At 45.5% G+C, this 15,851-nt stretch overlaps 1 protein-coding gene across 2 annotated transcripts in view; it reads right to left on the bottom strand.

The window, feature by feature from the left end:
- The window catches only part of DNAAF4 (dynein axonemal assembly factor 4), a 45,678-nt gene extending 38,786 nt beyond the window's left edge, over positions 1-6,892 (bottom strand). The window contains exon 1 of one of the 2 annotated variants that reach the window (XM_056572368.1): positions 6,513-6,892. In XM_056572368.1, the coding sequence (XP_056428343.1) occupies positions 6,513-6,635 (123 nt within the window). In that variant the 5' untranslated portion in view covers positions 6,636-6,892. The remainder of the gene's footprint in view (positions 1-6,512) is intronic. The other variant, XM_056572366.1, reaches the window with a different exon arrangement.
- Positions 6,893-15,851: the final 8,959 nt, after the last annotated feature.

Genomic DNA, 15,851 nt, shown 5'->3' on the forward strand with positions numbered 1-15,851 from the left:
AGTGAACGGGGGGGGGGGGGGGGGGGTTGGATGGGGGCTATGTTGTTTGCAGACTACAATGGTGATGAGAGGTGCAGGGGAACAGGTGCTTGGGGTGTTATAGGGGTGATGAGAGGGGGGTTATGGGGGTAATGAGAGGTGCAGGGGGGTGTTATGGGGGTGATGAGAGGTGCATGGGGAGGTTATGGGGGTGATGAGAGGTGCAGGGGGGTTATGGGGGTGATGAGAGGTGCAGGGGGGTTATGGGGGTGATGAGAGGTGCAGGGTGGTGTTATGGGGGTGATGAGAGGGGGGTTATGGGGGTGATGAGAGGTGCAGGGGGGTGTTATGGGGGTGATGAGAGGTGCATGGGGAGGTTATGGGGGTGATGAGAGGTGCAGGGGGGTTATGGGGGTGATGAGAGGTGCAGGGTGGTGTTATGGGGGTGATGATAGGGGGGTGTTATGGGGTTGATGAGAGATGCAAGGGGGGTTATGGGGGTGATGAGAGATGCAGGGGGGGTTATGGGGGTGATGAGAGATGCAGGGGGGTTATGGGGGTGATGAGAGATGCAGGGGGGATTATGGGAGTGATGAGAGATGCAGGGGGGTTATGGGGGTGATGAGAGATGCAGGGGGGTTATGGGAGTGATGAGAGGTGCAGGGGGTGTTATGGGGTGATGAGAGGTGCAGGGGGTGTTATGGGGGTGATGAGAGGGGGGGTGTTATGGGGGTGAAGAGAGGTGCAGGGGGGTGTTATGGGGGTGGTGAGAGATGCAGCGGGGTTATAGTAGTGATGAGGAGAGGTGCAGGGGGATTATAGTAGTGATGAGGAGAGGTGTGGGGGGGTTATAGTAGTGATGAGGAGAGGTGTGGGGGGTTATAGTAGTGATGAGGAGAGGTGCGGGGGTTATAGTAGTGATGAGGAGAGGTGTGGGGGGGTTATAGTAGTGATAAGGAGAGGTGCGGGGGGTTATAATAGTGATGAGGAGAGGTGCGGGGGGGTTATAGTAGTAATGAGGAGAGGTGTGGGGGGGTTATAGTAGTGATGAGAGGTGCCTGGGGGGGTTATAGTAGTGATGAGGAGAGGTGCGGGGGGGTTATAGTAGTGATGAGGAGAGGTGCGGGGGGTTATAATAGTGATGAGGAGAGGTGCGGGGGGGTTATAGTAGTGATGAGGAGAGGTGTGGGGGGGTTATAGTAGTGATGAGAGGTGCCTGGGGGGGTTATAGTAGTGATGAGGAGAGGTGCGGGGGGGTTATAGTAGTGATGAGGAGAGGTGTGGGGGGTTATAGTAGTGATGAGGAGAGGTGCAGGGGGTTATAGTAGAGATGAGGAGAGGTGCGGGGGTGGTTATAGTAGTGTTGAGGAGAGGTTTGGCAGGGGTTATGGGGGTGATGAGGAATGATGAGGACACATAGGATAAGAGGTATTATATTTAGTGGGTATAGTGTGTGGCAGGATTATATTTAGTGGGTACAGTGTATAGCAGTATTATATTCAGGGTACAGTGTATAGCAGTATTATATTCAGAGTACGGTGTGTGGCAGGATTATATTTAGTGGGCACAGTGTATAGCAGTATTATATTCAGGGTACAGTGTATAGCAGTATTATATTCAGGGTACGGTGTGTGGCAGGATTATATTTAGTGGGCACAGTGTATAGCAGTATTATATTCAGGGTACAGTGTATAGCATTATTATATTCAGGGTACAGTGTATAGCAGTATTATATTCAGGGTACAGTGTGTGGCAGTATTATATTCAGGGTACAGTGTGTGGCAGTATTATATTCAGGTTACAGTGTGTGGCAGGATTATATTTAGTGGATACAGTGTATAGCAGTATTATATTTAGTGGGTACAGTGTACAGCAGTATTATATTCAGGTTACAGTGTCTGGCAGTATTATATTTAGGGTACAGTGTGGGGCAGTATTATATTTAGTAGGTACAGTGAATAGCAGTATTATATTTAGTGGGTACAGTGTATGGCAGTATTCTATTCATGGTACAGTGTGTGGCAGTATTCTATTCAGGGTACAGTGTGTGGCAGGATTATATTCAGGGTACAGTGTATAGCAGTATTATATTCAGGGTACAGTGTATAGCAGTATTATATTCAGAGTACGGTGTGTGGCAGGATTATATTTAGTGGGCACAGTGTATAGCAGTATTATATTCAGGGTACAGTGTATAGCAGTATTATATTCAGGGTACGGTGTGTGGCAGGATTATATTTAGTGGGCACAGTGTATAGCAGTATTATATTCAGGGTACAGTGTATAGCATTATTATATTCAGGGTACAGTGTATAGCAGTATTATATTCAGGGTACAGTGTGTGGCAGTATTATATTCAGGTTACAGTGTGTGGCAGGATTATATTTAGTGGATACAGTGTATAGCAGTATTATATTTAGTGGGTACAGTGTACAGCAGTATTATATTCAGGTTACAGTGTCTGGCAGTATTATATTTAGGGTACAGTGTGGGGCAGTATTATATTTAGTAGGTACAGTGAATAGCAGTATTATATTTAGTGGGTACAGTGTATGGCAGTATTCTATTCATGGTACAGTGTGTGGCAGGATTATATTCAGGGTACAGTGTGTGGCAGGATTATATTCAGGGTACAGTGTGTGGCAGGATTATATTCAGGGTACAGTGTGTGGCAGGATTATATTCAGGGTACAGTGTGTGGCAGGATTATATTCAGGGTACAGTGTGTGGCAGGATTATATTCAGGGTACAGTGTGTGGCAGGATTATATTCAGGGTACAGTGTGTGGCAGGATTATATTCAGGGTACAGTGTGTGGCAGGATTATATTCAGGGTACAGTGTGTGGCAGTATTATATTCAGGGTACAGTGTGTGGCAGGATTATATTCAGGGTACAGTGTGGGGCAGGATTATATTCAGGGTACAGTGTGGGGCAGTATTTTATTTAGGTTACACTTTCTGGCAAGGTTATAATGATTATTGTCTTCATGCAGAGGATGAGGATCTGCTGACAAAGTGAGGAGCCAATGATGTCCGGATGTCAGACTCTGCAGAGAAGATGGAGCTGGAGGAAGACCTGGTCTCTGGACGAGATGAAGAAGAAAAGATTACAGAGAAGATATCACTTAAGTCAGAAGACGTCACTCAGGTCACTGACATCATTGTGTGTTCTTATGACTGTCCCATCAGAGCTGTAGTCACTTGTAAGTTCTGCAGAGATGATGGGTAAAACTGTGTCCAATCTGTGTCTCTTCAGCTGTTACAAAACTACAACTCCCATTGCCAGAGGCTCTTCAGACCTGATGGGAGTTTTAGCTTTCCAACAGCTGGAGAACCACTTCAACCAAGGTGATCGGTGGGGGTCTCAGGCCTTGAGTTGTGTAAGGGGCCCCGAAATTTCTGATGGCAGCCCTGCCAGTGCACATATGACAGGGAAACCAGTCTTGCCCAGTCACTAAACTGCTACTTACATCTGCCCATGGGGACTTCCTTGCTGAGGTGCGTGCGGTGAGTGACGTCAGAGCGTTCGATAACGTCACTTATAGCGCACACCTCTGCCAGGAAGTGCTCTCAGGCAGATGTAAGTAGTGCAGGCCAGGTAAGAGTGTGTGGGTGAGTGAGAGTGTGTGTGTGTGTGTGTGTGTGTTTGTTTGTTGGGGTTGTCCTACACTACCTTATGTGAGGAATCTATGCTACCTAATGTGGGGAATATATGCTATGCTACCTAATGTGGGGAATATATGCTACGCTACCTAATGTGGGGAAATTATGCAATGCTACCTAATGTGGGGAATATATGCTACATAATGTGAGGAAACTATGCTACCTAATGTGGGGGAACTGCTGCCTACCTAATGCAGATTAATGTGAGTTGCAGTGCAATTTTATAGCATATTACTTTTTTTTTGGGGGGGGGGGGCCCAGGCACATTCTTTGCACAGGGGCCCTCTGTTGTCTGTGTCCGCCCCTGGTGTTAGTGAAGCATTTATCATTGTAGGTGTAAGTGAAGTATTTATCATTGTAGGTGTTAGTGAAGCATTTATCATTGTAGGTGTACGTGAAGCATTTTTCTACACCTTTTTGTGTGTGCTGGTAATGTGTAGGAGCACCACATTTATTAAACAGTCACAGAGTATTTGATAAATTTTGTGCAGGTCACATTTTCTGAAATTTCTCTCTTCAGATACACCAAAAAGCTAGGCAAAGTCTGGGCTGGTGTAGTTTTAGAGACTTTTCAGTGGCTTTGCGCCTTTTCACAAAAAGGCGCAGTTGATAAAACCCTTCCATATCATGTGTATTGCCCAAATCAGAGGATTGCAACTCAAAATCAGCAGAAATGTGTAAAACAAAAAGGCACAAAAAAGGCGCAAATAAACCCTGCTTGCTCCTTTTCTAGATACTAAAAAACAGTCTAAAGGCAATGATAAATGTCAGCAAAAATATCTTCAAGGATTTTTGGACTTTTCAAAAAATCTCAGGGAATGGGTAAAAAAAACAAAAAAAACAAACTCATAAAACTGTACTCACCACTCCGCTCACCGATGCTCTGGTACCCCCCTACTGAAAGCACCGCAATAATGTTCTGTACATAGGGGGAGATTTATCATTGCTTTTAGAGCATTTTTTGTCTATGTTTTGGCGCAGTTCAGGCGCAAGCAGCATATTTAGAGACTTATGCGTCTATTTTGCCTACCCGTAGAACTTTTTATTTTTGACCATGCAGTGGTCACGTATTTATCATTTGCAACTTTTGTCAAAAGTCGCTATTTTGTGCACAAAGGTACTTTTTTTTTAGGTGCAAAGCTACACCACCGTCCAGTAGGCGTTAGAATCACTTCTACCTTACGCAATTCAACCTTTAACCTCTTGTGGTCGACAGCGTCCCACTCCTCTTCTATGACACGCGCTCAGGAGCTGAGCGCAGGTCATAGCTGGGTCATCACTGATCACGGTGATGCCCGGCTTTAACCCCTTAGACACCGCAATAAAATTGTAGCGTCAAAAATGCAAGTAAAAATGTCCCGGCACCTCTGTGAAATTAAAGGAATAGTCCAGTCCTGAAAAACGGGACTACTCAGATAGCGGGGGGTCCGAATGCTTGGACCACCTGCGATTTCTCGTATGGGGGGGGGCCCCGGATCGATAGTATGTGTGGACCACTGCACGAAGCGGTGGCTGACACGTCCCCTCAATACAGCGCTATGGCAGAGCCGGAGATTGCCGAAGGCAGTGCTCCGGCTCTGCCATAGAGTTGTATTGAGGGGGCGTGTCAGCCACCGCTTCGTGCGGTGGTCAACACGCCCCCTTCCCGCGGGCTGCTGGGGCCTCGTACGGGAGATTGCCGGGGCCCCAGCGGTCGGACTCCCCGCTATCTGAAACGCATACACTATCCTTAGGATAGGGGATACGTTTTTCAGGACTGGACTACTCCTTTAAGTAAAAACACCTAACCTGCCAAATTCAGGACCCGGGAACGTGTCTACTTCCCTCCCTCACAAGTGTATAGAAAAAGTGTATGTGATAGAGCGTTTCCCACCACAGCAGAGCTGCGCAAAATTAATCATCCTGTTGCACCTTCTTGATAAATAAGATGCACGCTAGTCAAACCCACCGCGCAAATAAATGTGGGAAAATAGTCTGTACCCCAGATATTCTTTGATAAAGCTGGGCCTATGTGTACGTCCTGCTGCAATTACAGGGTCATGTACTGGATGTCACCGCACAACTTTCAGCAGGGGAAGGGGACACCAGACTGATGGCAGCAGAATAAGGTGTGAAAAGAGGTCTCTTCATTTAACCCATTCCTGACCCTATGATTTTTTTTTTTTTACAAGGCCTGAAGTCGCCTTTAGGGTACGTTCACACAAGCGGATTTTTTTTGCGGGTTTTCCGCTGCGTATGTGAAAGTGGGCGGGCTCTTCTCAGCTGTCCGCAGCAGATTTTCCGCGGTGGAATTTACACTGCGGAAAATCCGCCGCAGTCCCTACTGACTTAAATGGGGCTTGCTGCGGATTTTCCGCAACGTACATTCCGCCATGGAAAATCTGCTGCGGACAACTGAGAAGAGCCCGCCCCCTTTCAAATACGCAGTGGAAAACCAGCAAAAAACTCTGCCCGTGTGATTGTACCCTTACGGTATGTTCACACCTACAGGATCCTGCGCTTCTAATCAAATCCTGTGCAACAAATCAGCGCAGGATCCTGTACATGTGAACGTACCCTTAAAGGGATTATTCAGGATTAGAAAAACAGCACCACGCCTGTCCTCAGGTTGTTTGTGGTATTGCCGCTCCATTCCAATTACGTGAATGGAGCCAAGATGTAATGCCAAAAACAACCTGTGGACAGGGGTGGTGCTGTTTTTGAAACAAACTGTATTTCCCCTTCCAGTGACCACAGAGACTGATGCGAGTGATAACAGTGTGTGTACAGCGCTACGGAATAGGTTGTTGCTATAGTAACCTAAAAGGGAATAAATAAATAACTCCACAGTGCCCTTGAGTGTAGTGGAGACTAGTCCGGTCCGCACTCACCTTGATATAGCGCTCCGTGCACATTACACTGCTGTGCCCCGCCGCGGTTCCCTTCAGCGGCACCGATATAAAGATCTCCTTGTCGCTCTGCTGCCATGTATAGTCCTTCACTATGATCGGCATCTTTACTTCTCAGGGAACGCGCTTACTACTGGTTGCCATTGACAACAGACAACTTCCTGTCCTGGCCTACACCGCTTCCGGTCTCACCCGTCACTCAGCTGTTGAGCGCAGTTGGGAACTACAAGTCCCATCGATCCCTGCGCAGGTGGTCCTCCTAGGGCTGGAAAGTTACAGTCCAGGGCATTACATCAATGTGTGACCCTTTAGCTGCTTGTTTATTTATTCCTTTATTTAGCTTATTTATTTTATTTCAGATACATACTTTGTTACCTAAGAATGGTTAAAGATATGATGCATATTATTTTAGTTTCTTTTATGTTTTGTGTGTCCTTTTTCCATTTTTATGGGAAATATACAAAAACATTACTTATGCAATCACCTAAGCCAGTGTTTCCCAATCAGAGTGCCTCCAGCTGTTGCACAACTACAACTCCCAGCATGCCCGGACAGCCAACGGCTGTCCGGGCATGCTGGGAGTTGTAGTTATGCAACAGCTGGAGGCAGCACATTTTTCATACGGTTTAGGCGTATCAAAACTCTATGGGCTAAAACCGTATGAACCTTATACACACAGTTTTATAAATAGTTATCCTGGACTTTAATACTATAAAAAAAAAACATTTGTTAAATAAACAGTTTTAAAATAGTACACAAAACCGTGGTAGAAGGCGTTTTTTTGGCAGAACTAAACCGCAACTGTACAAAACTGGATTTAATGCTGGTCTACGGATACAGACAAATACAATTCTATATAGTTTTACAATATAAAACCATACACGTTTGCCATATACGCAGGACTCAAGTCCTGCAGGAACTCATGGGAATGGAGATCCTGCACTTTTTCCACAGTAGGAACACAGTTCCCATTAGCAGGAGTCTGGCAGGACCAGCCCTTAAAGGGGTACTCCGCCCCTGGCATCTTATCCACTATCCAAAGGATAAGGGATAAGATGTTAGATCGCCGCGGTCCCCCTGCTGGGGACCCCGGGGATCACCACTGCGGCACCCCGCCATCATTACTGCACAGAGAGAGTTCGCTCTGTGCGTAATGACGGGAGATACAGGGGCCGGAGCAGCGTGACGTCATGGCTCCGCCCCTCACGACATCACGGCCCGTCCCCTTAATGTAAGTCTATGGCAGGGGGCGTGACAACCGCCACGCCCCCTCCCATAGACTTGTATTGACAAGGGCGGGCCGTGATGTCATGAGGGGCGGAGCCATGACGTCACGCTGCTCCGGCCCCTGTATTGCCCGTCATTACGTGCAGAGCGATCTCGCTCTGCGCAGTAATGATACTGGGGTGCTGCAGCAGTGATCCCCGGGGTCCCCAGCAGCGGGACCCCGGCGATCTGACATCTTATCCCCTATCCTTTGGATAGGGGATAAGATGTTTAGGGGTGGAATACCCCTTTAAAGGGAATAAGATGTCTGATCGCGAGAATCCTGCAGCTGGGGACCCCAGAGATCCGGTGCAGGCAGCGAGCTTCGCTCCATGCTGGATGACTGGTGATGCGGGGGAGAGGCTCGTTACGTCACAGTAATGCCCCCTCAATACAATTCTATGGAAGGGGGCGTGACGGCCCATAGACTTGCATTGAGGGGCCGTGACGACATGAGCCTCCGGTGCTGCACCCAACGCTCTAAACGAACGCTGAGTGCAGCAGGTAGAACATGGGAGTCCCCTGCCGCGGGACCCCCAGGTTCAGACATCTTATCCCCTGTCCTTTGCATTGGTAAGAAGATGTCTAATACCCCTTTAAGTGGAAATCTTGGGTGAGTTCCCACACTTTTTTCCCCAGGACTTGACCCCTGCATATACGTAACCATGGTGTGAATGTACCCTAAGCTAATGTAAGGCCAGTATCAGCCCCTTTAGTTGTCAGCCATCTTCCCCATTAACTTGCGTATCCAATCTGAAATATAAGCAGTGTTCACACAACCATAATATTGGCTCAGTGCAGGAGTCTACATTTAGAGCTGACAGCAGGACCAAATGCCATTGAGCAGTTGATCCCAAATCTTTAGCTCTCCAGCTGTTGCAAAACTACAAATCGGCTGTTAGGGCATGCTGGGAATTGTAGTTTTCCAGCAGCTGGAGAGCAACAGGTTGGGGATCACTGCCTTCTTTACGTACATTTCAGTGTATATACATTATAGTTTGGGCCATTGCATGTTTGGCAGTAGTAAGGCTAGGTTCAGACTGAGAAATTTCCATGTGTAATTCCGCTTTAAAATTATGCTCTGAAATTCTGGTGCCGCAAGATCATCCTGTCAGTTAGGGTCACACAGAGCGCATCTGCAGCATATTTCACGTTGCAGATGCGCCGGCAGCAGTTACAAGAGCGAGACCCCTGCTGCGGCTGGGTAGCTGTCGGCTCGTAACGGCTGATTTCCTGCCAGCAGTCACATGCGAACACACAGAGCTACCCAGCCACAACAGGGAGCTCGCTCTTGTGATTTCCGTCAGCACATCCGCAGCATCAAATACGCTGCGGATACGCTTTGTGTGACACTACCCTTCAGCGGAAACTCCGTAGTGTACACTGTACAGCGGAATCCCACTGCTGAAAGAACGATCTTGCTCATTCTTTTGGCAGAACACATTGCCGTCTATGAGAAAGCAATGGCAATGTCCCCACGATTCTAAAGGATTAAGTTGGCACTGGCAGCCTTCAGAATCTTCACCTGGATTCCAGCCTAATTGTTTATTTTTTTTATGTTCTCCATAATAAAGCATTTAGTAAGGTAGATGGTTATAATTTATTATTATTGGTAAAAATAAATAAATGTTTTCTTTTTTTTATACAATTTTCTTTAGTCCTACCAAGGGCCTAACAGATGAACAAAGATGGCAGACCTGGGAGCAAAGCAAAGTTTTCTTTTAGTTTTGTTTTACAGGTTGGCAGCATTTTTTGTTTTCTAAAACACAGCACACTCTATGTATAGTGTTTTTACTGTAAGCTTCCCTATTGGACTACAGAAAAGCAAAAAAAATTCAGTTTTTATACATTGCTGAAAAACGGTGTGTGAAGTAGTCCTCACAGGAAAAACACAGGGAGTTACCTTGTTTCGCCAAAAATAAGACAGTGTCTTATATTCATTTTTGCTCCCAAAGATGCGCTAGGTCTTCTTTTTAGGGGACGTCTTATTCTGCCATGCAGAAGAATCCACAGTATACAGTGGATTATTTAGTCTCTCCCCCCCCCCCCCCCCCCCCCCCCGGCACAGAACAGGGATAAATCCAGTGAGGTTAATGAGTCTCCCCATCGCCCCCCCCCCCCCACCAGGCACCCCTGTGTGTCTGTGCCTCTTGCCTGCCTCCTGCAATTCACTCACTGTTGCAGAGCGAGGAGCAGGCAGGTTAGTCCTTGTGTGACGGCGCAGGCTCTGGGATGACGAGTGATGTCCCCCTGCGCAATCTCAGGGGTGTCACTCGTCATCCAGAAAGCCAGCCGCCGAAGCTCACTGGTTAGCGACCGGTTTAGGAGAAGGCCTTATATTCAGGGGGCCTTATATTTGGGGGGGAGGCCTTATATTTAGCCTTATATTTAGCCAGAATGCAAAAGAAACTATTTTTGGGGGAATGTCTTATTTTCGGGGAAAGACGGTATCTGTACCAGATAGGATATCTCGCTCTCTCTCTCTCACACATGGAGCAGTCATACATAATGTATTATTATTATTACAGAACAGTGGTTTTGTTTCCATTTGTAGTCATTAATATAAATAGGGCAAATGTTACATTTGATTTGATTTTTTTTTTTTTTTTTGCATTTAATGGATAGGTGATAAAGGATGACGGATGTTTTTTTTGGGCCACAATACAGATTAAATCAACATAAGAAATTAGCTTTATGACCGAATTATTAAAATACATTATTCATCCTTGTTACTTAACTCATAATAATATGAATACTGGACATGTTATGTTATCTTTTTTTATGGTGCCAGGGGCTTATAAGTAATAACAGTGTGTCTGGATAGATAATTAGATCTAAAGTTATAGACAACATCAAAGGCAAAATAACAAGCCCCATCGTATACAACAGATACACAACATTGTATTGGATAGTGCACCTAGAAATTTCAAGAAGGGTGCCTGAAATGCCTGCTGCTGCCTCCCTCCTCCCATGTCCAGCACATTACAAACCCCTCTGTCTAAACTGACATCCTGCATCAGTAGCCAATTTCCATCCTCGTCAACTTCTAATGAGATGAAGAAGCAAAAGGGGAGGTGATACACTGAGCCATCAGCTCTACTCACTGTTGTAAGGATTTCTCCAAGTATCATGGTACATGCTGATGTGTTCCTCTCCTCTTTATACCTATTATCTGCATCGGAGGTGGGTTGCAGGTGGATCGGCTGCACGAGGGACACCAACAGAAACTGATGGCCCTATTGACTTTAATAGAATCCAATTTTTTTGGGACAAACAATACTGCTTGCTACTCTTTTTTTCTCTAGCTCAGTTCCATAATCCTGTGTGCAGATAGGAGACTGTTACAGAAGGTCAAGCATCACTGCAGCACTCCACCAATCTGGGCTTCATGGCAGAGTGCCCAGGAAGAAGCCTCTCCCAACACGTGATGGCCAACCTGGAGCTTGAAGGAGAAAAGAAGCACCTAAAGAACTCTCATACTGTAGAAAATAAGATTCTATGATCTGATGAAACCAAGATTAAAGGGGTACTCCCGTGGAAACCTTAATTTTTTTTTTTTTTAAATCAACTGGTGCCAGAAAGTTGACTCAGCGGCTGGGACAGGGAGACTAGTCAGGGTTGAGGAAAAGCTGAATCTAGTAAAGTACAGAGATCTGGAACAGGTTTCTGGGCCAAAAGGCAAAAATTCACCTATTTTGTTTCACCCATTTTAGAATTGACAAATGCAAAAATGAAAAATGTAAAACAGGTACAACACTGCAGTATCCCAATACACTTACAGTTTGTGACTTAGGACATATGGAGAAAATAATGGCTCCAGTGGGATTTCAGTTCGGGTCTCCAGTAATTACCTGTGTTCACACGAGAGTTCATTGATACAGACTGTTACTGGATGTTACTACTTTGCAATTACCTAGTTATTTTTCTGTCACATAAACAATGTATTCCTTGGAGAGCAGCAGGCTCTAAAGATAATGCCCGTAATATCCTCCTGTCCCATTATGTTGCATGGCAACACACTGTTGTTGGCAAGGAGTTCAGTGTCAAGGGTGGCTGCGGAATGAATTCTATGCAAATACCTAGCAAGCAAGATCAGGAGTACAGCAGTCAAATACAGGCTGGTATCCAAACAGTGATCATTCCATTGCAAGTCACTGTCATTTTGTAGCTATTGTAGAGCCATACATTGAAAGGGCTTCCCATGAGGGTGACTTTACATAACTGTATGAGATTGATGTGTGTCTTGCCAAAAACAGAAGCAGATGCCATCAGAGGGAAATCTCCCTAAGCCTATGTTTACACATCGGAACATTTCTTAACGTTTTCATTTTTGGCCATAATCTGCCAGTATCCTTTAGGTGAGCCCTATTAGACAGTGTCAGAAGTTTGGTGCACATTTTTCAGGTGACAGATTTAGTTTTGGGACCCAAATCACATGGCAGAATCTCTGCCAAGACATTCCGCCGCAGCAGCCATCAACGGAGTCAGTCTCTATTCATTCTTTCTGTGGATTCCAGAATTAAAATTTCTGCTGCTGAATTTTCCACTATGTAAACTCCAAGTCCACAATGTAACTCCAAGTCAATCACACTTCTGTGAAATCACATTGTCCACTCAGGATGAAACACTGATTGTCAATTTCACATGCTGTTGTGCAAATAGAACAGACAACAGTTGGAAATTATAGGCAATTAGCAAGAAACCCCCCAATAAAGGAGTGGTTCTTCAGGTGGTGACCACAAACCACTTCTCAGTTCCTATGCTTCCTGGCTGATGTTTTGGTCACTTTTGATTGCTGGCGGTACTTTCACTCTAGTGGTAGCACAAGACGGAGTATACAACCCACACAAGTGGCTCAGGTAGTGCAGCTCATCCAGGATGGCACATCAATGCGAGCTGTGGCAAGAAGGTTTGCTGTGTTTGTCAGCGTAGTGTCCAGAGCATGGAGGCGCTACCAGGAGACAGGCCAGTGCATCAGGAGACGTGGAGGAGGCCGTAGGAGGGCAACAACCCAGCAGCAGGACTGCTACCTCTGCCTCTGGAATAGCAGGAGGAGCACTGCCAGAGCCCTGCAAAATGACCTCCAGCAGGCCACAAATGTGCATGTGTCCACTCAAACGGTCAGAAACAGACTCCATGAGGGTGGTATGAGGGCCCGACCTCCACAGGTGGGGGTTGTGCTTACAGCCCAAAACCGTGCAGGACATTTGGCAGAGAACACTGAGATTGGCAAAGTCGCCACTGGCGCGCTGTGCTCTTCACAGATGAAAGCAGGTTCACACTGAGCACACGTGACAGAGTCTGAAGATGCCAAGAGAAAACATTTTGCTGCCTGCAACATCCTCCAGCATGACCAGTTTGGCGGTGGCTCAGTAATAGTGTGGGGTGGCATGTCTTCAGGGGCCGCACAGCCCTCCATGTGCTTGCCAGATGTAGCCTGACTGCCATTAGGTACCGAGATGAGATCCTCAGACCCCTTGTGAGACCATATGCTGGTGCGGTTGGCCCTGGATTCCTCCTAATGCAAGACAATGCTAGACCTCATGTGGCTGGAGTGTGTCAGCAGTTCCTGTAAGAGGAAGGCATTGATGCTATGGACTGGCCCGCCCGTTCCCCAGACCTGGATCCGATTGAGCACATCTGAGACATCATGTCTCACTCCATCCACTAACACCACGTTGCGCCACAGACTGTCCAGGAGTTGGCGGATGCTTTAGTCCAGGTCTGGGAGGACATCCCTCAGGAGACCATCTACCACCTCATCAGGAGCATGCCCAGGCATTGTAGGGAGGTCATACGGGCATAAATGCACGTCCTGGTTTGGAGGGACTTTCCGGCACCAGGACGTACATTTACGTCCTGTGTATGACCACGAGCATCGGAATGGTGCTCGAGTCATACACGGCAAGTTCCCGCTGCTACTAGCAGTTGGAGACCCGCCCGTAATAGCGGACATCCGCGATTGCACAATGTCCTCCATTAACCCCTCAGATACCGTGATCAATACAGATCACGGCATCTGCGGCAGTGCAGTACTTTGAATGGATGACCGGAGCTGCCGCGGCGATCCGATCATCCAGCATGGCGGCCGGCAGTCCCCTCACCTGGCTCCGGCCGTCTCTCGGGGTCTTCTGCTCTGGTCCGAGATCGAGGAGACCAGAGCAGAAGATCACCGATAGCACTGAACAGTATTAACAATCAAAGGATTGCCATAGATAGTCCCCTATGGGGACATAAAAAGTGTAAACTAAAAGTTGAAAAATGTAAAAATAAAAAGTAAAAAAAAGTTAAAAATCCCCTCCCCCAATAAAAATGAACATTGTCCGTTTTTCCCATTTTACCCCCAAAAAGCGTGACTTTTTTTAAACAAACATCTTTGGTATCGCCTCAAGCGTAAATGTCCGAACTATCCAAATATAATGTTAATTATCCCGTACGGTGAATGGTGTAAACGTAAAAAATGTTACAAAAATTTTTTTTGTCACATTTTATTTAAAAAAAATTTATTCAAAATTATCTAAAAGTTTTATATATGCAAATGTGGTATCGATAAAAAGTACAGATGATGGCGCAAAAAATTAGCCCTCATACGACCTGATCTACAGAAAAATGAAAAAGTTATAGGTGGTCAAAATAGGGCGATTTTAGATTACTGATTTTGTACAAAAAAGTTTTAGATTTTTTTAAGTGATACAAAAATATAAAAGTATCTAGCCATGGGTATTATTTTAATCGTATTGACCCACAGAATAAAGAACACATGCCATTTTTACCGTAAAGTGTAGAGTGTAAAAACAAAACCCTCCAAAATGGTTTTCATTAAAATTTCCTCCCTAAAACAATTTTGGGGGGTTCGCCGTACATTTTATGGTAAAATGAGAGGTTTCATTACAAAGTACAATTGGTCATGCAAAAAACAAGCCCTCATATGGTTCTGCAGATGGAAATATAAAGGAGTTATGGATTTTAGAAGGCGAGGAGGAAAAAACAAAAATAAAATTGGCCTGGTCCTTAAGGTGAAAATGGGTTTGGTCCTTAAGGGGTTAAGGACATTACATAAAGTTGGATCAGCCTGTAGTGTGGTTTTCCACTTTGATAATTTTTGTGTGATTTTGTTTTCCGCACATTCAACTATGTAAAGACGAAAGTATTTCATACAATTAGGTCATTCATTCAGATGTAGGATATGTTATCTTAGCGTTCCCTTTATTTTTTTGAGCAGTGTATTTTAGTAAAATAAGGCCCATGTCCAACGTTATTGTTCTGTTTAATATACTAGTATTTAATAATATGAATAAAGAAAGGAAGAAGCCAGCAGAGCCTGCAATGACAGGACAACTCTGTACAATAACATTGAACAATGAACTTCTTTAACTATAAGTTCTCTCCTCAGAATACTTTAAAATCTCCTAAGGTTACATGCATGTTAATATGAAGCAAAATAATAACCTCTCCACTGCTAAAGAGCGATATGAAGCTGATCATATAGTGCAGACTAGTTTAGTATACAGTGGTCCCTCAAGTTACAATATTAATTGGTTCCAGGACGACCATTATATGTTGAAACCATTGTATGTTGAGACTAGAACTCTATGGAAACCTGGTAATTGGTTCTAAAGGCACCAAAATTTCAATAAAAAAATAGGAAAAAGTGAGAATTAAAGAAAAATAAGTAGATTAATATAGATGAAGCAAATCCTTACATATAAAAGTAAGAAAGATCTGCTGGGAGCTGTAAATCACAGTCTATGTCAGTGTTTCCCAAGCAGGGAGCCTCCAGCTTTTGCAAAACTACAACTCCCAGCATGCCCGGACAGCCAAAGGCTGTCCGGGCATGCTGGGAGTTGTAGTTTTGCAACAGCTCGGGGCACCCTTCTTGGGAAACACTGGTCTATGTAGAGGACAGGAGCTTCTTCGGGGTCCTGTACAGTACATGCAATGTCCTAAAAAAGTAACATGGAGTCGCCCTATCCTGGTGTCCAAAGGAGCAGGTAACCCTGGTACAGGTAAAGAGTACAGAAAATGTAGTATCTCTCTGTACTGTAGGGAGGCGCT

The sequence above is a fragment of the Hyla sarda genome, chromosome 4 (assembly GCF_029499605.1).
Source record: "Hyla sarda isolate aHylSar1 chromosome 4, aHylSar1.hap1, whole genome shotgun sequence".
NCBI lineage: Eukaryota > Metazoa > Chordata > Amphibia > Anura > Hylidae > Hyla > Hyla sarda.